The sequence below is a fragment of the Tinamus guttatus genome, unplaced genomic scaffold (assembly GCF_059628265.1).
Source record: "Tinamus guttatus ecotype Peru unplaced genomic scaffold, ASM5962826v1 Tinamus_guttatus_pri_ptg000044l, whole genome shotgun sequence".
In the NCBI taxonomy this organism is placed as follows: domain Eukaryota; kingdom Metazoa; phylum Chordata; class Aves; order Tinamiformes; family Tinamidae; genus Tinamus; species Tinamus guttatus.
In genome coordinates, this window is record NW_028288578.1 from 3455681 (window position 1) to 3476366 (window position 20686).

Here is a 20686-nt window from a genome sequence, read left to right on the forward strand (position 1 = left end):
TAGGGCTGTACTTAGATTTTACGGCTTTAACACGCAATTTTATGGGCCTTAATTCCCCCTTCAAAATAGCCGCTGTGAACGCGCGGCGAGGCCCCGCGGTCGTCAGGCACCCACCCGGCGCCTCGCTGCCGCCGCGGGAACAGCGCGAGAGCGGAGCACCCCCGCCCCGGGAGCCGGTCAGCGGCGGGAAGAGCCGCCCCGAGGCGGGCGAGCGGCGGGGCCGGCCCCTGGGCGGGCGGCGCCTCGCGACGGGTCACGCGAGCATCATGGCGGCACGGCAGCTGCTGCTGAGGCGGGCGGCGGCAAGGGCGCCGCGGGGCCGGCGGGGCTACGGCAGCGGCGAGTATCTGCACCGCAGCATCGTGCCCACCATGCACTACCAGAAGAGCCTGCCCAGGTACCGCGGGGCGTCCGCCGGGGTTCCGGTAAAGGCGGGAGGGAGGGAGAGGCGGCTGCGAGGGGGCTCCGCGGGGGTTGGGGCGGGGCCATAGAAGCGGCTGGACACGACCGTTACCGGGGGGCGGGTGAGGGGCCGTGTGGAGAGCGGGGAGGAAACGGCCCTTTGCCCTCCGGTGTACCTGCGTCCAGGGTGTCCTTGCTTCGGGTTTTTCGTACATCCCCCTCGAGGGGATCATTAACAAATAAATAAATAACCCTCAGCACAGCTGTGGCTGTAGCAATGCTGCTTTTAAAACAGTTTGTGAGGTAACTTGTGTGAGTGTAATAGGATTATTTTATACTGAGAGGAAGTTTTCATGCTCAGGCTGAGGGGAAGGTTGCAAAGACACCAGTTGGGGAACTCTCTAGAGAAAGACAGATGTTCTGCACCTAGCTAAGGTCTGGATGCAAAAGGTGACCACCAAGCTAGGCTTTGTTTCTGTTGGGAAATCTTCCTTGAAACAATTCCTGCTTTTCTGTATTGCCCGTAAGGTATTGAGACTTTGCACTGTAATAACAAGTTGTTCCTGTTAGCTTTTCACCCTGTTTTTCTTACCAAAATATCTGTATGCAGGATGACCTATATCCATCTATTCCCTTTCTTCCCCACCCCTTTCACAAGTAATGTTTATACCTTTGGGTATTGTAAAGGACAGGAAAGAAAAGAGAGACTACTGTGTAAGGAAAGAGAAACTATTGTGTAGGAAACTCATCTTCCTTAGTACTATTGCTCATAAATACATGTCTTCCTTTTTCCCTTCAGACTACCTGTTCCCAAACTAGAAGATACAATAAGGAGATACTTGAATGCACAGAAACCTCTTTTAAATGATGAACAGTTCAGGTATGGACAAGCAAGCATATGGCAGTATCATTTGCTGCTTTGAAGCTGAGTGTTAAATATCAAAAATATGCCATGTGACAACCTTTTGCCTATTTTATTGATTGCTTTAGGAAAACAGAAGATCTTGCTCATCAATTTGAAAAAGGAATTGGAAGACAGCTGCACGAGCAACTAGTTGCTCAAGACAGTCAAAACAAGCATACTAGTTATATTACAGGTATGTTGGCCTACAGGATAAAGAAAACATCTTCAGTTTGTCATTCTTGGTAACAGACAGTTCGTAATTCCAGAAATAAAGTAGGTTGAAGTTCAAACTATCTGTTACATAAACTTGTAATAACAAGCTGTGAAGACTACCTGTGACTATTTCACCAAGTGCCTCTTTGGTGGACTGTGCTTTTGTAACCTTTATATAGTATAATTCTGCAGGACAGGCTGCTGTTGTTTAAAAAGAATCCTGATCCTAATGACTGCTATTTTTTCCTCTTTAAATAAAGAATTTTAAAGGCAACACCAAAATGCTGTGGCATAAAATGTAAGGGAGTGGTGAACCATAGTACTAATACATTTTATTTTATTTTTTAAAAATTGATTACTCAGAAATATATTTATGTAATCTGATCGCTTTGTTGAAAACAATCTTTCAATGGCGTATAGTATTTCTAGTTTGTTCATTTGCAGTGGAATATCATGCATCCTGTAGTAGTGCTGTAAGTGGGGAAATAGTTAAAATCACTATGCAGAGATCTTACCCTAAAAATATCTTTAAGTGTAGAGTTTTTAAGTGTAGGATGGACAGCTTTGTAGGAATATCCTGCAACTGTAGTTTCTTGGGGAAATCATCTCATAATGCTGGTATGTATGTAAAGTTCCTTACTGTATTTAAATTTGAGTTTGCTTTTTTTTTTTTTTTTTTTCATTGCTATTTATGTTTAGGTTAATAGAGGAGCTTAACCTAGCAACTACTTAAGGACACTACAGCAATTTCCTTCAAATAATTTCAGGTTATTTAGCAAGAAAACCGAACATTGGGAGGCAGAAGAGGACAGTGCTTCAAGCTTAAAAAAAATCTACAAAACCTTATTCTTTTAAAGAGCAAGAGAATGAGACACAGAAAGAGGAAGATGAGAATAAAGGAAAACAAGTTAAACATAATGAAGGTCAGGAAATGGAGACAAAGAGAAAGAATGGAAAGAGTGAAAGAAAAGGAAAAGTAAGCATATAGTTTTTAGGTTAGTGATTCTTATTTATTGCTTTCCCAGATTTCCAAGTATTCCAAATGCAAATATCTGCTTATGAAGCTATTGGATGGATTGCAACAGATACCTATGCTAGTAGTAGTTTACCTTTTGTCCAGCTAATGCACTTCTAGCCTTGGCGTCGACTGATAATACCCAGACAAGTGTTAGCTTAATAAATTCCAGCAATCATAAATTCTTTAGAAAATACCACATTATTTCACATAAACTGCAGTTGAGTTTGTTAGCTTGTATTTTCCTTTCATTTTGAACAGTATCTGGGGTTCAAACTGGTGAGTGTATAATGTTTATCACTAATAACCAGCATGCTACTTTGTGTCAGAGTATTCATCTATCTGTTTATTTATTTATTTTACCCCTCTCCCTGGTCTTCTGAAAGAGCTTTTCCACTTGATTGCTGGAGCTGTGTATAGTTGCCTCAACTTTGGTCCATAAAAGATTTTATGATGATGAGTAATGTGGTTATAAAACCATAAATGGATATTCACTTGTGGGGACTTGGAATTAGAACTGTGGCAGATTTGCAAGTGCCTGGTAGCCCTCTTACACCCCAGCTGAATGTTCCAATTTGGGAGTAGTCCAGGGTTAGAAAAAATGGTATGTTAGCTGCCATGAGAGGAAATCTGTTTGCACTTTGTTTGTCTGCTTGCAGTTAGTGCTTAATGTGATGACTTACTAAGTGTAAAGGTCTTAATGATGATGAAATATGAGGTACCTTAAAAATCCCTTAGTTCCTATACCTCCTGGATTTTTGTTTACTCATAGACTAGTGTGACTGCATTGTGGAGTTATAATTAACTCGCTTGGTTATGGCAAGTGCACGTTCTTTGGGTCACGTTCATGCTTCATGCTGACGGGCCACCTGGTGAAATTAGATTGTTTAGAAGATGTGCAGGTATCAGATGTAAAACTTATTTTGGAAGCCTGCTCTTGTCTTGGAGCAGTAACCTTGAAGTTCCCTCTAATCTCTTCTATCTGCCAGCTTTAAAACTGGCAATGCATTACCCAGTGGGCATGTATTGGTATTGAGAGTTCTGCTCAGTGCTGATCGTTCTAGTGGCTAGAAAGAGGAAGGTGTGAAAATACAAGGTAACCAGTATAGATGGAAGAATGCTGCTAAGAATGAGGGGAATAGGAAAGACAAACAATAAGAGAAACCTAGATCAGAAATAGAGGATGTTCTAAAGAGAAGCATGCCTCAGTGTCAAGGTACTGCAGAAATCAGTAACTTAAGTGTAAAGGTATTTTCCACATTAAATGTGAGGTGTGCACCAAGGGGCTCCATTTTATATCGGGAGTTATGGATTATTGCTGAGGCCTATAGAAAACATGGAAACGGGCCCTCATTGCTAATGACATGGACACTCTTGGCATGGATTGTTACAAATACGATATTTTTGCGATTAGTCAATAGTTCCTCTCTTAATAATTGAGGTTGAGAGAGCCCTTGAGGGAGCTATTGCATGTGTCTGTGCTATTCTGAGGCACTTCACTTTTCATCACTCTTGGGGGTAGGATATCAACTATATGAACCTCTGATCAGACTCAATAAGCTGCTTTTGTGTTCTGACCTACTTCTCAACTCTGTTTTCAGGTCCCTGGTTTGATATGTACTTGAAAGCACGTGAACCTGTTGTTTTGAATTTTAATGCATTTATGTCTTTTTATCCTGATCCAAAATCTGAATACAATGATCAGCTCATACGAGCTACGAACATGACCGTTTCTGCTATACGTTTTATGAAGACCTTAAGGGCTGGTTATCTAGAACCAGAAGTTTTTCACCTCAATCCTCAAAAAAGTGACACTAAGCTCTTCAAAAAATTCATTCGATTTGTGCCTTCTTCTCTTTCTTGGTTTGGTGCCTACATGGTCAATGCATATCCCCTAGATATGTCTCAGTACTTCAGGCTTTTCAATTCAACACGCCTGCCTAAACTCAACAGAGATGAGCTTTATACAGATGAAAAGGCAAAGCATTTGCTGGTGCTGAGAAATGGGAATTTTTATGTATTTGATGTTATTGATAAAGATGGAAATATGGTGAAACCTTCAGAAATACAAGCGCACTTGAAATACATCCTCGGTGACAATAGTCCAGCCCCAGCCTTCCCTCTTGGATATCTCTCCAGTGAAAACAGAGATACATGGGCGTTGCTGAGAAAGAATCTATTGGACAATGGCAATGAAGAAGCTCTTCAAAAAGTAGACTCTGCCCTCTTTTGCTTAAGTTTAGATGACTTTTCTGTCAAAGACCTTGTGCACTTGTCCCACACTATGTTACATGGAGATGGTGCTAACCGCTGGTATGACAAATCCTTTAATCTTATCATAACCAAAGACGGCACAGCAGGAATTAATTTTGAACATTCTTGGGGAGATGGGGTGGCTGTGCTCAGATTCCAGAATGAGATTTTTAAAGATAGCACTGCAGAACCAGCTGTCAGCCCCCAGTCCCAGCCTGCTTCAGTTGACTCTTCTAGAGCGGTACAGAGACTTGACTTCAAGCTGAATGATGCCTTAAAAGCAGGAATTACCAAAGCCAAACAGAGTTTCGATTCTACTGTAGGAACACTTGTTCTCGATATGCTTCAGTTCCAGAAGGGGGGCAAGGACCTGCTAAAGCAGAAGAAGGTAAGTCCAGATGCTGTGGCGCAGCTTGCCTTCCAGATGGCTTTTCTTCGACAATACAATCAGACTGTTGCTACATACGAATCTTGCAGCACTGCAGCTTTTAAACACGGTCGTACAGAAACTGTACGTCCTGCCTCCATCCACACAAAGAAATGTTCAGAAGCTTTTGTCAAAGAACCATCCAAATATAGTACAGAAGAGCTTCAGAAGATGATTGTGGAGTGCTCAGAATACCATGGCCGTTTGACAAAAGAAGCTGCTATGGGTAAGTGGGAATGTATAGAACACTTAAGCTTTTGCACTGAAATGTCTGCTTAGTTGCAGTAAAAGATTGCTTTGCAGCTAAATAATTTAATCTTTGTGGAGGTCTGATGCTAAGTAGAGTTTAGAATGTGAAAAGTAGCAGCAGATTCTAGTTCAAAATGTGGTCTGTACAACCAATTTCTTGATGGAGGAGAGTGCCTCCATGGTCCCACTTTACTATGTTTTTCTTTTTTCCTTTTTTTTTTTTTCCTGTACCTCAATTTTTTCTATAGCAGGAGTATAAAGCATTGGTAAATACTTGGAATGTGCTTAAGTCTGCAAGGCAATCAAAAACTTCAGTTTTATGACTAAAGAATTGTTATGCTATCCCCTGCAGGCAGATAAAGGTTTTAAAAACTTCCAAACCAAACTGATTTGTTGGCTGTGCTACTCTGAGTGTTTTTTTTTTTTTTTCCTCTCCTCCCTTAGAATTGTCCTTCCTGGTAGAATTACTTATGTCTTTTCAATAAAATCAGTAAGACTATTGAACATTACCCACATAGCATTTAAAATGGACATCCTTTGTTGAGGCCATATCCTCTTCATCTTTAGATTCATAAATTTAGGGAAGGCCTTTCTCTCCCTGGCTTGTTTTAAAAAACTTAAAATCACTCAGGTAAAAAATGAATATAGTTAATTGAAGAATGTGACATATTATTAAAGTCTTTAATGTTGCACTTTTATCATGATTATTGGTTAAGGCGTAGTAATAAAACAGCCACCCCTAAAGATAGACCTCATTCCCTGGCATAACACAAAAAAGTGCAGATGTCTTAAATCTGTAAAATGTTTCACTAACTTAAACAAAAGCTGTTCTATAGACCTTCTCTTGGTTTTGTGACTTAAAAGTAACATGATGTCTAAGTAACAGAGTTTACTTCTCAGTGATATCTCTAATAATTGTTACTTTATTTCTACAGGTCAGGGATTTGACCGCCATCTCTTTGGCTTGCGCTACTTAGCCTTATCCAAAGGTACTGCATTACCTGATTTCTACCAAGACCAAGCCTATGCTCAGCTTAATCACAACATCTTGTCTACAAGCACGTTGTCTAGCCCAGCTGTGCAATTAGGAGGATTCGGCCCAGTGGTGTCTGATGGTTTTGGAATAGGGTATGGAGTACATAATGATTGGATAGGTTGCAATGTTTCCTCTTACCCAGCTAGGAATGTGAAAGAATTCTTGCAGTGTATAAACAAGTCACTGGAAGATATCTTTAATATTTTACAGGGCAAAAAGATTGGTAGTTAGACATAAAAGAGTTGTACCACTTCACAGTTGCATAATGAAATGTTGGCTATTTTTAAATGCCAGAATGTTGTAATCACGGTTCAGTGTGGCTGAAACTTCCCTGTTTAATTCATTTATCTACATTGAATTTGGATATTTTGTAGATTCATTTTGAAAACTTTACCTATTTTGAAGAAATCAAGTGCCTTGGATGTATGTTTCAGGAAAGACGAACATAATGTCAAAATTAAGTAACAGACATATCATGTAGTCTTAAAATACATTACTTAAAATACAAAGCAATAATTGTGATATTTAAGAACTTGAACAGCTATGTTTCATGAGTTTCAGGCAGACAACAGCCCTGTAAAATCACTTTTAAACTGTTCGGTTTTAGAATAACATATGCAACGGTTAATATGAGAAAGAGAAATGGTAACATTTGCACTTCTGCAGTAAGCTTGCTTACTACCTTGTCACACTTACTTTTCTCTCTAAACTTGAATCAGTCACACTCAGTGTGACTCGACTGCTTGAAGCCTTTCCGAAGTGGCAATTTTGAGAAACAGCGATTGAAATGGGAGGCTTTAAGTAACCTGCAGCAACCAGTTATGTTGTTAAAATATCTGGGAAGACTATTGTTGTAATAAAGCTATCTATGAATAACCACAAAGTTATTTTATTGCCATATTGAAGTAGGCAATGTGGGGGTAATCTCTTGTATCAGTAGCTTGTTATAAGGGTTGAAAAGAACTTTTTTGAAAACATGCTGCAGTGCCCACTGTTCCCTTCCCTCTATCCAGTGAAGTCTATCCAGTAATCTGCTGATTTTTGTTTTACTGCTAAAACCTGTGCTGTTATAGCTCTTGTATTTTTTTCCCCAAACCTTCTTGTAATGAAGAAGAGGAATCCTTAACAGAAACACTTTTCCCTTAACAGAAACACTTTACTCCACATACTTGAACTTGACTTCTCTTGCAATCTGAATATTGATATTGTTTATTGTAGTGCTAATGCTTTGGAGCTTGCTGCAGAAGTTCCAAAGATTAAAGCTTGGCAGGACCCCCTGAAGGAACTTGAGCCCAGACACCAGTGAAACTTAGTGGTGCTGGGAATGAGGTGAAAGTGATGCAGACGCGTTCCTGGAGTGCTGCTCACAACGGGGGGATATGTTAACTACCACGAGGGCTTGCAGCAAAAGGGTCTTTGTCAGGCAGAAGCCAAGCTTCTCAAAGGAGCTGGAATTACAGCACAGATACCCTTCCTTCATGTGGGAAGCTGCCTTTTGCCCAGAATTCACTATGGCACGTGCAACTTGATGCCTTCGCCTTTTGGACCTTAATGCCTTCCACTTTGTTTTTCTTCTGGTATATGAGTGTCTCTGTCGCTAAAAGCACAGCAGTGCTTGCTTCTGCAGTCAGTGTTTCAAATAGCTTTAAGTAGTGTTAAATAAGTGCAACATTAGCAAAAATATTAGCAGAATATAAAGTCCAAGCGTGGAGGTACAATGTGACTAATGATGTTCAAAGGCCCAGAAGCATACTTCTCTTTACTCCTCCTTTAGATATGTCAGCTTTTACATTCTGCTAACGTCTTTTTTTTTTTCTCTTTAGCACAGTAAGCATTAGCAGTACCATATTTTGAAGTATACACTACAAGTGCTAGGTAGGAGGGGAGCATACTTTAAATATTTAGGCTAAATGGCTTGTAATGGTTTCCTCTGCACCCTGTGATATGGTATTCTAAATAAAAAGGATTATTTTAAGAATAGCACACTGTCCTTGCAGTCTGCTGTTCCCTTTGTCCCTCAAAATCTTGAAACTAAGTTTAGTAAAGACTTTTTTTTTCCTTACATGGGAATAACTGGCACGACTGTGAAAACACCTGCCATTACATAGAAAGCCTGTCTGCAACTAGAGCTGAATAAGGTGTATCTAAAAATATATTTGGAAAGATAGCTGTAATATCTTCTGAAAATCAAGTTATACATAAATGTCAATAGGAATCATGCCTGTTTTTAGTAGATTGATTCCAGCATCTGTACTTGAACTAGTAGAAAGCTATTGTAAAAACGTGCATTTTTGCTTAAGCCATTATCACGGTCCTTTTACTACACTCAGAGCCATTTTTTAATACTAGGAATGGTGAGGAACAGGATCTCATGCTGCTGCAATAGATGCTACAGTCCATCAGGTTCCTGCATATTCCTGCTGTTCCTGAGAAGGACAACATTAAGAAGCTGGCACAGTTCAGTCAAGCATATATCAGATTTCCGTTTTGCACTCAGGTTATCTCAGAGTGTTCTGTGGGAAATACTTTATTATGTTCTGGTGACAGTAAGTAAAACTTAAACTTCCACTTCTGTAGTACAGCTGTGTGAAACATAACTCCAAGGAAATGATTTCTCTAATGTTACAACTTCTTCCTTGAAGAGAAGCATGCCAAGGTTTGTTAAGAGGTGTGAGCTTCAGCATTTTACAAACTTATGGGTAACTTCATAGATTCCAACAGATTCCTTTGTTTTTTCATCGTAGTCATTCCAATCCTACAGAAATTAAGATTTCACATTATTAGAGAAGGAAGAAAGTAATATTGTGTTTAAATCAGAGCCTGGAATTCAAACTGAAACTAAGCCTTACTTAAAGTTTGGGTCTTATACTTTAGAAAGCATTGTACAATCACTAAGCCAAGTTTTAATTCTTAAGAAAAACAAGAGTACTGTCTTGAAATTAAACTGAATTTAATCCCAGTGTTTAAATTTAACAATTTTTCTTTGTATGTAGCCCATAGCCTGTAATGGGCAAGGCAGCAAACATGACAGATGAAAGGATTATCTATTGCTTACAATATCCTAGTCAGGTGGTTCAGCAGACAAGCTGATCCATGCCAAGTGGGATACAAGGGGCAGATTTGACCTTGAAATTCTTGTGCACAGCCAAGGAAGATTTGCACTACTGCAGTAGTCATTCCAAGCTCTGAAGGACAGTGCTTATCTTACTGTTTAATATCTCCGTGCAGAGGAAAAAGTGCAGATATCACCTTAGAAAAAAAAAAATCAATTCACTACTCTGAGGGTCCCCAATCACATAGTAGTTCAGTATCTTGCCCTTTGGGCAAAAAGACTTGAAAGAGAAATTGCATCTCTACCTTTGGCTGCTGCTGAGACATAAAACATGTACTTCTTAAATTAGGCTAATAAAACTTGTTATTCATATTTGATAGTTGCTCTCCCCATTTATGATCTTCCTGTAGCTACACGAAATACCAAAACTAGCTTCTTGCATGCACAGAGTGTGTATTTGGGAGTACATAATTTGGGGAAAGCAAGCCAGCTAGTTAGATTTACTAATGAAAATAAGACAACATACCTTTTCTAACAAGTTTATGTCATTGAAAGGTGTGCCAGATTCTGCACCTTCAGCAGCAAATCCTGCCTGCAAACACAGTTGCAGTTAAGCTTATAAGAAGGAACTGTACCAAGAAAAGAACTAATGATCATTACTGAAACATATTGAAAGTAACTTTTTTTTTTTTTTGGATTTCCACTAAAAAAGGTGGAAAGAATGCTCAAACTGCATTCTGCTCAGGGGTATAAAGCTGGGCTTTTGCCACCTGGCAATATTTACCAGCACTCCAAGCAGCAAGAAGCCATGTGACTGGAATTACAAGCTTCTGTACCAAGCCTGCACATCGGGACTTGCATTCTTACAGCTTTGGCGTCAGAGTAAATACTTAATTTAATCTCTGTTGAAGACATCTGGGAAATGCAGATTTGTCTGCCCTCTGCTGACGGGTGAAGGACCAACTGCTAAAGTGTAACTTTGGTAACAAAAACATGACAATCCACTATGTTGCAATATAATTGTTTTTGCCCCCAAGGAAGCTGAAAAACTAATTTTATGAATAAACTTTTTTTTTCTTTTAGTTGAAGCATTTGCTTGTGGGATGACAGGAGAAGAAAGGAGCAAAACAATCTGAAAGCAAACTCTCAAAGCCACAGTAGATTTATTTACTCAAGCACACTAGACAAAAAGCATGAAGAATTGGATGAAAAATGGTTCTTATCCAGTGAAAATTTTATATCAGAGAATCAAAGGATATTTTATCCTCTTTCAGACTCAAGTGATTTTATTTTTTCTTTTTGAGAAGACTACTATTAAAACAATGAAGATGAGACAAATACAGCCATTTAGCTATTTTTAACTGCCTTCAAGTAGGTTTGTATTATGCCTCTCAGAAAAGAAAAAAATGCTGTGGCCATTCCTGCTAGGTGTTAATCATGAGCCACATCTAAGACTGTGCAGAAGCTAGGATGGCTTGGATGTGAATTCTTGGACATGAGTTGACTGACCAAAGTAAAATTGGGAGGTAGGATGCAAATCTATAAACATCTCCTACCTCTTTTTTTTTCATCTCTGACTTTACTTTCAGAGCATTTTCTAGGTCTAGCTTACAAAGATTTCAAACAGAAATAAACATTCTATTCAAAAAGATTGTTTTAATTTCAAAACAAGTAAACAATTGAAAACCTAACAAAGTCTTCCTGCAGCAGAATGCAGTAGCCTTTTTATTTATATCTAATTCCTTGCAGGATCAACTTTTTGGTCTGTTTGTTAGCACAGTGTTCCAGTCTGAGGAAGGATAAGACAGGTTTATATTTGTCAGTCTATTTACACGTAATCCTACTGGAATAATAGGTTAAATGTAGTAGGGAGTTAGTTGTATATAGCATGACCATGCACAAGCAGATAAGTTGCTGAAGGGTGGCTTGGTCCTGAAGGAATCATTTACACTAAGCTTTGAGGTATGCTTTGCAATACAGAGTCTTCAGTCATCTGTCTTGGTCTGCCAATTCAAATAGAAATATCATAATGTTCATTTCCTATGGCTTTGATGTTGTCAAATCTCCAAGAGAATTTGATTTTATTTAGAGACTGTATACTGAAGGAAGTTTACAATCTGAACTTCATTTACTTTATAACATACAGAAGTGGAGCTCTTCTAAATGTGGCCAGCTAACTATGCATTTGGGTTATTCCTCTTTGGGAAAGGCACCCTTTTGCAACCACCTTTGCAATGAAAAGCTTTCAAATCAGTTCAGGTGAGCAGTTTTAAGTCACTTGTAAGGCAACCTGAATGAAACTACAAAGAGTGTTTTATTTTAGCAGTTACTGGGACACAGGCACAAAGAACCTGAGAGCTATTAGAGACTTTGTGATTTATGGAGTAGGATGAAGCAAAATAACTGGAGAAAAAGAAAAACTGGAGAGGTCCAGGACATTCCCAGAATAGTGGAATTATTTCAAAGTAGTGTGTGATATCACTCTAAAATCTATTAGAAATGGTCTTAAAAACTGAGAAATGGGTCATGAATAAGAATTTACCTGTGGTTGAAAGTCAACTGGTTCCAGGCCTCGGCATTCAAACTCTACTATTGTTTTGAATTTCTCACTGTCTTCAGCCTAGAATCAAATGAGAATGCTGTAAGTTTTCTTTAATAAAGACAGTGGCAAGTATTAGTCTAGGAATAAATTGCTTTTCTATCAACTCTAATGTCCCAAGTGACAGTAAACTCCTCAGGCTTGTTTAATAGATGATAATTAACTAGAATTTCTTAAACAATCTGCCAGGAGGAAGCCTTCAAAAGGAAACGAGTACAGCCAGTATAATTGCCTTTGAATGGTACAGTTTTTTTGTTGTAGTTTTGCTTGTGAAATGTATCATAGATTATTCCATCAGACTGAAGTAGAAAGGGTAAAATCATTAATAAGCTACTGTTAAATGCATTTTTTGTTGCTTCTTTAGATTGTATGCAAGATTCTGCAAGGAACAAATTTATATCATGGAGCATACTTGCTTTTTGTGTAGTTCAAGGAGGAATGTGATGGCAAATAATAGAAAACTTAAAATATCATTAATCCTTATTTATCTTTCACTTGTTTCATAAAAAGAAAACAAACTTACATTGTAAGGCTTGATGCTCTGACTTAAAATATCTAAAAAAAAAAAAAAAAGTGAATAGCATTACATCTTCAGAATTGTATTCAGCAGAAACTGAAGACCAGGCTCTTCTCCTTTGGAAAATTATCTTTTTATACAAAGTAAAAGAAACAAAACAACCAAGCAGTTCTTTACTTAGTCCCTCAAAGGGTAGAACTCAATTCTTGTCACTACACCTAAGAAATTTATGTTCTTGGTTAGTAGGGTCTTTGTACCCAGCTGATAAAGAAAATAACAATGTGTGTTTTTGTAAAATAACATTAAGGATGCGAGCCTTGCTCATACAAAAAAGCTGATATCACCATGAGGCCTGAGTATACAGAAGCATTAAGACTGATTCCACGGGTCACCATTCTACAACTTTTTGTCTATGCATGTCCTTTTTTTTTTGTCTATGCATCACCCCTGTAACTGGCTTTGTGGAAATTGCACAGAATAGCACAGAACTTGCAAGTAACTTGCTAAAATTTATTTAAATATTTTTTATTTAGGGAAACTCTCTCTTTTACCTCCCAATCTATTCCTGGTTAGAACAGTCTAGGCCTGGACAGATACTAAACATGTAGTTACAACAGACAGAAATTTTCTTAGAGGTAAGAAACATTTCATATCTCAATCAGAGTTAAAACAATGCTAACACCTAATGTTAGCAATTAAAGACTTTATTTTGCCTATTATACTTAAGAAGAAACTATTTTAAATGGGACCATGGTTATTAACAGCTCACATTACTGCTGTTAGTAATAAAAAGCATGAATCTGTTGTTAGTTTTAGCAACCTAATATGCTAGCAAAGGTTGTCCCTGTAGCCGGGCTGTGTTGATTTAAATTGATTTTTATTGTTGTTGTTGATGACAAGTTGACCTTGCAGCCTCCTTCATGGACATGATGATGATGCCAAGTGTGCATCTACTGTGGAATCAAACACCAGTGTAGAGGAAAAGGAAAAGAGGCGCTCTTACAAACAAAAACTGCTACTACAAAAATAAACCCAGGAGATGCCCTGTAAATGTCTAAGCACATACCAATGGAGTTCTCTCTGGAGCACAGCTTGCATTTCTGCACCATGGTGGCACTGCCTCTGCCTCCCTTCAGAGGAGCACTATCCTAAAGAAAATGGAGACATCATTTTAAACTGCAGTATAGCTAGGGAAACCTTTGCAAAGGTAAAACATTTTACAAGAACAGTTACAAACAGATTTTGCAATGAGAAAGCTGTTTTAAACTAGAAAAGAAATCTGTAATTTAGAAAGCCATGATTATCAAAGAATAATCCTGTTTTAGATATACAATAATGGGTAATTAAATGGATAGTTATGACCTGTTCATATAAATATTAATATCTCAAATTACATTCTTAACATTACTTCTGCCCTAAACAGGAACAGCTCCATCGTTCTTGATAAATCCTTTCTAACAAGTTTTTGAAGTTCTCCGTTTATAAAAAAATCTCCACGGTCCTTTTCTAATGTTACTGTTATTAGGAAGCTTTTTCCCCCCCTAATATCTAACCGGAATATATGTAGATACACTTAAGCTCTACTGCTTCTTGGCAAGTTCATCATGGAAAACAGATCATTTCCTTTATTTCTTCTAAAATCTTTTAAAAGATTGAGGATTGCCTTCATGTGCCTACTTGTTACCTTGCAACACCTACATAACACTATTGATCAGAGGTCTAGAAAACATGACTTGGTGTCTCCTGATGGTCCACATCCTCCTCAAGGTACAGAACCACAATCCACCACAAAACTCCACTGAGCCACTACCAATAAGTGGAGCAAAATGTTTATTCCACATATCCTGCAATGGCTATTTGTGATTTTGCATGATAACATATTTGCCTTTTAGAACTGGCATTCCATGAGCCAAAAACATTCAGGCTTTAATCCACTCTAGAAAGCTATGTGTTTTCCTAGATAAACTACTTTTAATCCAGTATTTTCTGTTCAATATCATCAGGAGATGATGATTCCTAAGAACAGAATCCTTCTCTTTTTTTTTTTTTTTTTTTTTTTTTGCCAAGTTTTATTCTGCTTTATCAGAGTAACCAAATGTTAATTCAGTGTACTTAATTCACCTTGAGTTGGCTAAACTTTTCCCAAAAAATTTGATTAGCATCAGAGAATTATCTGAGGTAAAACATTACTCTAATATCACTTTAAAATTCTGTTTTAATTGATATATTTTACAGACAGAAGGCTTTTTAAACAAAACAAATACTTTGACATCAACAGTCAGCATATCAGTGGCATATTTCAATCAACAGCCTCTGCACACTTTTCCAATATGAAATATAAGAGTATTTCTGAATGTATGCCTCTACTTACGAAATACTACTGCATATACTGGTGTATGTATCTGCTGATGATATCTACTAGATGAAATAGTATTTCATCTTATGTACAGTTCATCACATCATTAATGCTAATATCAATTCCACATGAGGCAGGTTTTCTAACTTTTTATTCTGATGCAGATTGCAAGAGAAAAACATACCATTAATCGCAGATATTGCCATTTTTCAGAAACTTCACCACAGTTCCCACATTTCAGCTGAAAGCAATATAAACCAGAGAATTAACAGTTGTCAGTGGGTAAGAATTAAAGGCAATGTGAAACCTCAGGATTCATGACCCCCCAGTTCTTTCAGCAAGAGGAATTAGAGGCAGGGATCAATTGCTACCTCTCCTTACAGATATGTAGCACAGCACTTGAACCAGTCTGCACAGCAGTGGGGGAGGCCAGGTCCTTTGGGATGTTAGATGGACAGCACATTGCTGAATGAAAGATGGGAATAACATGCCCCATTTACCTGAATAATCAGCCAAACCCAGGGGGCACTGATTAACATGTGATTCCAAGAATTTGTATTATAGTAAACTAACATATAATGCATTATATATGTGTGTTTATATTTAGGTATATACGTACATTTATATATAATTATATTGTGTATATATTATATTCACGTATCTCTGCACTAGTTGCTCCTGGTTGCAGCAGCCCTTCTTGCGAAGAAAAATAACATTTGGCATTTGAAGCAGGAACTGAGCAAGGCGAGCAGCAAGCACCAGAGACCTCCCCCGCCTGGCGCCCGCCTCGGCAGCCCAGAGGCCAGACAGAAAGAGGCCAAGCGCCTTTCCCGGGCGGCCGCACCTTGAGGTACCAGCGGAAATCCTCGCCCTCGGCCCGCAGGCGGGTGATGTTCTCCAGTGTGGCGCGCAGCTGCAGCCCGATCTTCTGCAAGGCAAGCGGCGGGGACAGCACGGTTAGATGGTTTGGTTGGGTTAGGCTAGGTTTGGTTAGGTCGGCCCTGTCGCCCCTTACCGCGGCCCCCAACCTACCCCCATGGCCTCGGAGGCTCCAGGCCGCCGCCTCTCGGGGCGGGCGTTGGTGGATTCCTACCCTCCCGCGCGCCCTTACCCAAGATGGCGGCGGCCTCCGCTGCAGGCTGCGGACTGAAGCCGACGCTGCCCTCAACCAAGATGGCACCGCGGGGCAGACGGCGGAGGCCGGGAAGGGACAGACAGGACGAGGCTGTCCGGGGCGGGAGGAGCCGCCTGGGGAAAGGCGATCAGGTAGGTACCTTCTAGGTTTAAAAAGGCTGACCTTTTTAAAAGCGATTTGAAGTGATAGAAGCGATGTGATTTTTAAATCTCCCTGGCTACTGATTTAGGAAAAGCTGAGAGGGGAAGCAGAGGAAAATCACAAGCAGCTAGAAATGTATAGTGACATCCCTGAGAGCAGCATGAAAACATAACGTGAATTTTAAACAATAAAACATGGGTACACACCTCATTCTCTTTTCTAGGAACTGGTATCTTTTAACTATTTTTAAGAACAGTAAGTTGATCCTTTCAAGATCAACATCAACTAATTTGTGTTGGTTTTAGTTCCAGAGGGTACAGTCAGGCACAAAACCGAATATGTGCCACTGGCTTTGGTGAATAGCCTTTTGGCAATAGTAAGCTGTAACTAAGTTGGGCTATTTTTCTTGAGCCCAACATTTTATGTTAAAAATATTATTTTACGCATTTGTTAGGTCAGAAGCTTGACAAGAGCTAAACTAGACTTTTCACAGCCAAGACAAGTTGCTAATTAATCCCTCTCTGGTTATGATGAGATTCTATTTGCACTATAAAAATCATCTAAAAGCTTAGTGTGTCTCAGGGAAGTGCAGTGGCATTTTTTTCAAAGTAGAACTGCTTTATAGAAGTTTTCCCATTCTCTCAATATCGTCTTTGCAGTAGATTTCTTCTGCCTTCAAGCCTGCTCGGGCTTATAAATGTTGTGAACAGTCTTCCTTGTCTCACCAGCAGTTGTCAGACAAATTCAGTTTAAGTTTCTATTTGCCATGAAAACCACACATTTCCTTCCAACAGCACTTTGGAAAAATTACCACTTCAAAGTTGAGGCATTGCTTAAAAGATCTGTTTGTCTAGAATATAAGGAAATACATTCATGCTTTTAAAGAGATCTTTAAGGAAAGGAGGATGGGAATAGTGAAGATAGAAGGCAGCACAGAAGCCATCTGCAGCCTTTCTTTACTCTAAAGGTGTGTGGGTACTCACAGCACTGTAATGAGTTATCCTATGTGGAGACAAAGTTTCAGCCACTCTGAATTTTTGAGCTGGGCACCATTCAGGATCCAGACCAGTAACAAGTTTAGTCTGTCAGCTGACAAAAACTTAATGACCTGGGGCAAGGCCCAATTTCATTTTCTAGTACCACACAGAAAGAAAAATACATGTAAACACCTATGTAAACTACACGTGAAAGAACGTATCCTGAGAACTGTAACAAAAGAAGTATTAGAAAGTCAATTTATCGCCAGAACTTTTAAATTAAAAATACAGACTGCACCATTTTATTAAAGACATTCACTTAAAGCTTGTAAAAAAAAAATTCTAACATACATAAAAGTTGCAAAGCAGTAAGAAATAGAAATGGCATTTCCCCCATACACACTACGATACAAATTTCAGTTTGTACGACTTAAATTGGCTTAATCTTAAATTGGCTTAATCTTGAAGTGTAGTCCGATAAGACTGAAGACTAGACATTTAAGGTCCTGAACCAAGTAGTAGAACACTCTCAAGCCTTCTGGATCCCTGCAATGTAGAACAAGAGAATTTAAAAAGTTAAAGCGATGTTCTAAGAACACAGTTTATTGAACTATTTTTTTTTAAAGCCTACAGTCAAACTTCTCAAAGGTCATCTTAGACATAAGAGATTCATTATATCCTGCAGTGATTAAAATATCATTTTGTATTCCAAGTCACAAAATGAGTATCTTCAACATGAAAGTAAGTAGTAACATACCTGCACTTAGGAAACACAATATCCAGTCTGCATTTAGATGAAATACCAAACTCTTAGGTCTAACCAGAGCCACAGATTCATCTAACAAGTGTTCCTGTGGTAAGGCTAGCTCAGCAAATTTAAAAATATATTAAATAGTAACACACTCTCTAAAAGCATTTGGTATATTATGCTAGACCTCCCAACACATTTGTTCTTTCAATCTACAAATCAGTTTTTAGAGGCACAAAATATATCTACTGACTAATCAGCAAGTTTCACATAAGAACAACAACAACAAAGCAGAGTACCTACTTGGATTGATTAACGTCTATGAGTGAACCGATTTTTGATGTGGTAAAAGAGATGTGCTCATCACCGATTACTATTTCAAGCTCCTACAAAATAAAAGATTATCAATAAATCAAATTACTGTTTGTGATATCAGCTACAGAAATAAGTACTGCGAAAACAGCTCTACCATTTTTTATTTCAAGGGCACGAATGCAATATATCCGTGAATCATACTAACCCTCAGATTAATCGTCTAAGTTGTCTTTTGACACTGTGCACATTTAAAAAAAAATTCTTTACTAAAGACAACAGTTGCTTGAAAAAAAAGTTCAGTTACACTTCTGACTAATTAGGTAACACACACACAAGCTAGAAAAGCGATTGGAAAAAGGCACTGAGCACCAACCTGCCGACCAACTCTATCAGGAGGAGGCCACAGAGCATCATCTTCTTTTGTAATTTCACTGTCATCAATGATTCTCTTTAGCTCCTCCATCACACTCTTATGAACATAAGCCTAGAAAAAAAAAAAAACTCAGCATGAAAAAACACAAGCACCATCTTAACATGCTACAGTTTTTACTCACATAAGCTAGAACACTCAAGTAGAGTCATCCTCTAATTTCAAATACAACACTTGTTTTTAAGAACAGCCAGACTACTAAACTGCAATATACAGCCAAGGCAAATGAGCTCATCTTTACTGAAGGTACCAGGCAAGTTGTACAGTGTTACAAAAACTCCCGGTACATTTTCATGTCACAGGCCAAGCACCATACCTCCTTTCTGATCATGACATCATTTTTGTAGTTGCTGTTGTTGGCATAACGCAGTTTCCCTGGTTAAAAAAAAAAAAGTAACAATAAAATAATAATAAAATAAAACAGAATAAGCGTTAAACCCCTGCGACAGCAGCGAGGCGTTAACGGCCCCGCCAGCCCAGACCCCGCGGCCCAGCGTGGGCACTGGTGGCGCCAAGACCTCCCGACCGAAAGCCGGCCCCGGCAGGGCTCCCGGCGCCGCTGCCAGGTCCAGTCCGGTCCGCTTCGGCTCTCACCGTCAGGCCGGAACTCGAACTCCAGGAACTCGTGGCCGAACTTGCCCTTGTGCCCCACGTAGTAGCGCAGGTAGAAGTCGCTCGCCATGGTCCCGCCGCCGTCCCGGCATGCACCGCGCTGCCGGGCGCCGCCGAAGCGCGTCACGACGAGCGGGCGGTGCCGGAGCCGCCTCGCGCCGCCCCTCTCGGCAGCGCCAGCAGCGGCGCGCGGCGGTTGCGGCCGTTAGCGCCGCGCCGCCCTCTGATTGGCCCGCAGCGCCGCGCGGCCGTTGGCCTCGCTCCAGCGGCCGGCTCGAGGCGGGCGGTCGCGGGCGCCCCCAGGCGGGCCCATGAGGGCGAAGCCGGTGTCCGGCTCCTGCCGCCCGCAGCTGCCCCCGCGCCGGGAGGTGACGCCCGCCGGGGGCGCTAGCGCCCTGCCGCCCGCCGATGAAGAGGGGCAGGGCCTGCGGTTCAACCGGGGCGACCCGGACATCGTCAAGTCCCCCAGCGACCCGAAGCGGTACAGGTGCGCAGCGGGCACAGCCCGAGCCCTTTCCCTGCCTCACGCCTGACGGTCGTGGCTTCTCTGCGGTACTCCGAGCTCGGCCAAAATGTTATAGAAAGAAATCATAAAAGTTCTGAGTACTGCATACTCTTTTCCATAACTTTGATGGCAATAGCTTAGATTCCATTTCTGAAATACGTCTAGTGCATGAATCAAGATGCACACCTAGATTAAAATACTGGCTTGAGGTGTAAAAGATGCAGGTTCTTTTTTATTGTCTGTATTCACTGCTATTTGTAGTGCAAATACTTTTGCAGTAGTTAAGAAATTGCAGAGCAAAATTAAACCCTCCTGCACTCTTCATCATGGCTTCTACAGATTAGTGAAGAGCTCAGAAATTATTCACAGGGTGCTATATTATTTCCTTATCTTTTTAGGCTCAGCAGTGATGTCTCTAAAAGTTTCATTGGTTGCACTGCACTGCAATAGTATTGAAAATGGGTTTTACATTGATGAACTTGAGTTGATCTCATGTGGCGGTTGCTGCAGCACTTCCCAGGTGTAGGCAGTTACTGTGGGGATATTGAAGCTGACTCTGCTTACAGTGAGATTAAGTCAGGCAATATTTATCTTTTTTAACTGTGTAAAAAAAATGACTGACATGCTTCCAGATTTAAGCTGTATGTGGAAATAACATAATATTTGGCATGGTGTTGTTTGAATAATCAAATAAAACCTCTGACCTCAATTAATTCTATGTAGGCACAAGCCCAGGGTGTCCATGTCTGGATCATGTACATCCATACACTGACTAAGGCACCTTTGATAGGTCGGATTTG

General features: G+C 40.0%; 4 protein-coding genes across 5 annotated transcripts in view; 2 read left to right on the top strand and 2 right to left on the bottom strand.

The window, feature by feature from the left end:
* Positions 1-262: 262 nt before the first annotated feature.
* Positions 263-7352, top strand: CPT2 (carnitine palmitoyltransferase 2). 2 transcript variants are annotated; one of them, XM_088536945.1, is made up of 5 exons: positions 263-397; positions 1202-1282; positions 1393-1499; positions 4136-5440; positions 6399-7352. In XM_088536945.1, exons 1-5 carry the CDS (start codon positions 267-269, stop codon positions 6728-6730), a joined length of 1956 nt encoding a protein of 651 aa, XP_088393071.1. In that variant the 5' UTR covers positions 263-266; the 3' UTR covers positions 6731-7352. The 2 variants fall into 2 exon arrangements, with proteins under 2 accessions (XP_088393071.1, XP_088393077.1); XM_088536951.1 differs by lacking the exons at positions 263-397; positions 1202-1282; positions 1393-1499 and adding an exon at positions 2183-2495.
* Positions 7353-9102: 1750 nt separating this feature from the next.
* On the bottom strand, positions 9103-16159 carry CZIB (CXXC motif containing zinc binding protein). The gene is made up of 8 exons (XM_010215137.2): positions 16056-16159; positions 15868-15951; positions 15208-15264; positions 13734-13815; positions 12674-12705; positions 12094-12171; positions 10078-10143; positions 9103-9254 (listed from the first exon to the last, which is right to left on the bottom strand). The coding sequence occupies exons 1-8, from the start codon at positions 16059-16061 to the stop codon at positions 9177-9179; spliced, it is 483 nt and encodes a 160-aa protein (XP_010213439.1). The 5' UTR covers positions 16062-16159; the 3' UTR covers positions 9103-9176.
* Positions 16160-17654: 1495 nt separating this feature from the next.
* Positions 17655-19514, bottom strand: MAGOH (mago homolog, exon junction complex subunit). The gene is made up of 5 exons (XM_088536390.1): positions 19364-19514; positions 19086-19144; positions 18713-18823; positions 18328-18410; positions 17655-17822 (listed from the first exon to the last, which is right to left on the bottom strand). Exons 1-5 carry the CDS (start codon positions 19449-19451, stop codon positions 17723-17725), a joined length of 441 nt encoding a protein of 146 aa, XP_088392516.1. The 5' UTR covers positions 19452-19514; the 3' UTR covers positions 17655-17722.
* Positions 19515-19692: 178 nt separating this feature from the next.
* LOC104568251 (nardilysin) overlaps positions 19693-20686 on the top strand; it is a 28708-nt gene continuing 27714 nt past the window's right edge. The window contains exon 1 of the mRNA XM_088537018.1: positions 19693-19868. Within this exon, the coding sequence (XP_088393144.1) occupies positions 19693-19868 (176 nt within the window). The remainder of the gene's footprint in view (positions 19869-20686) is intronic.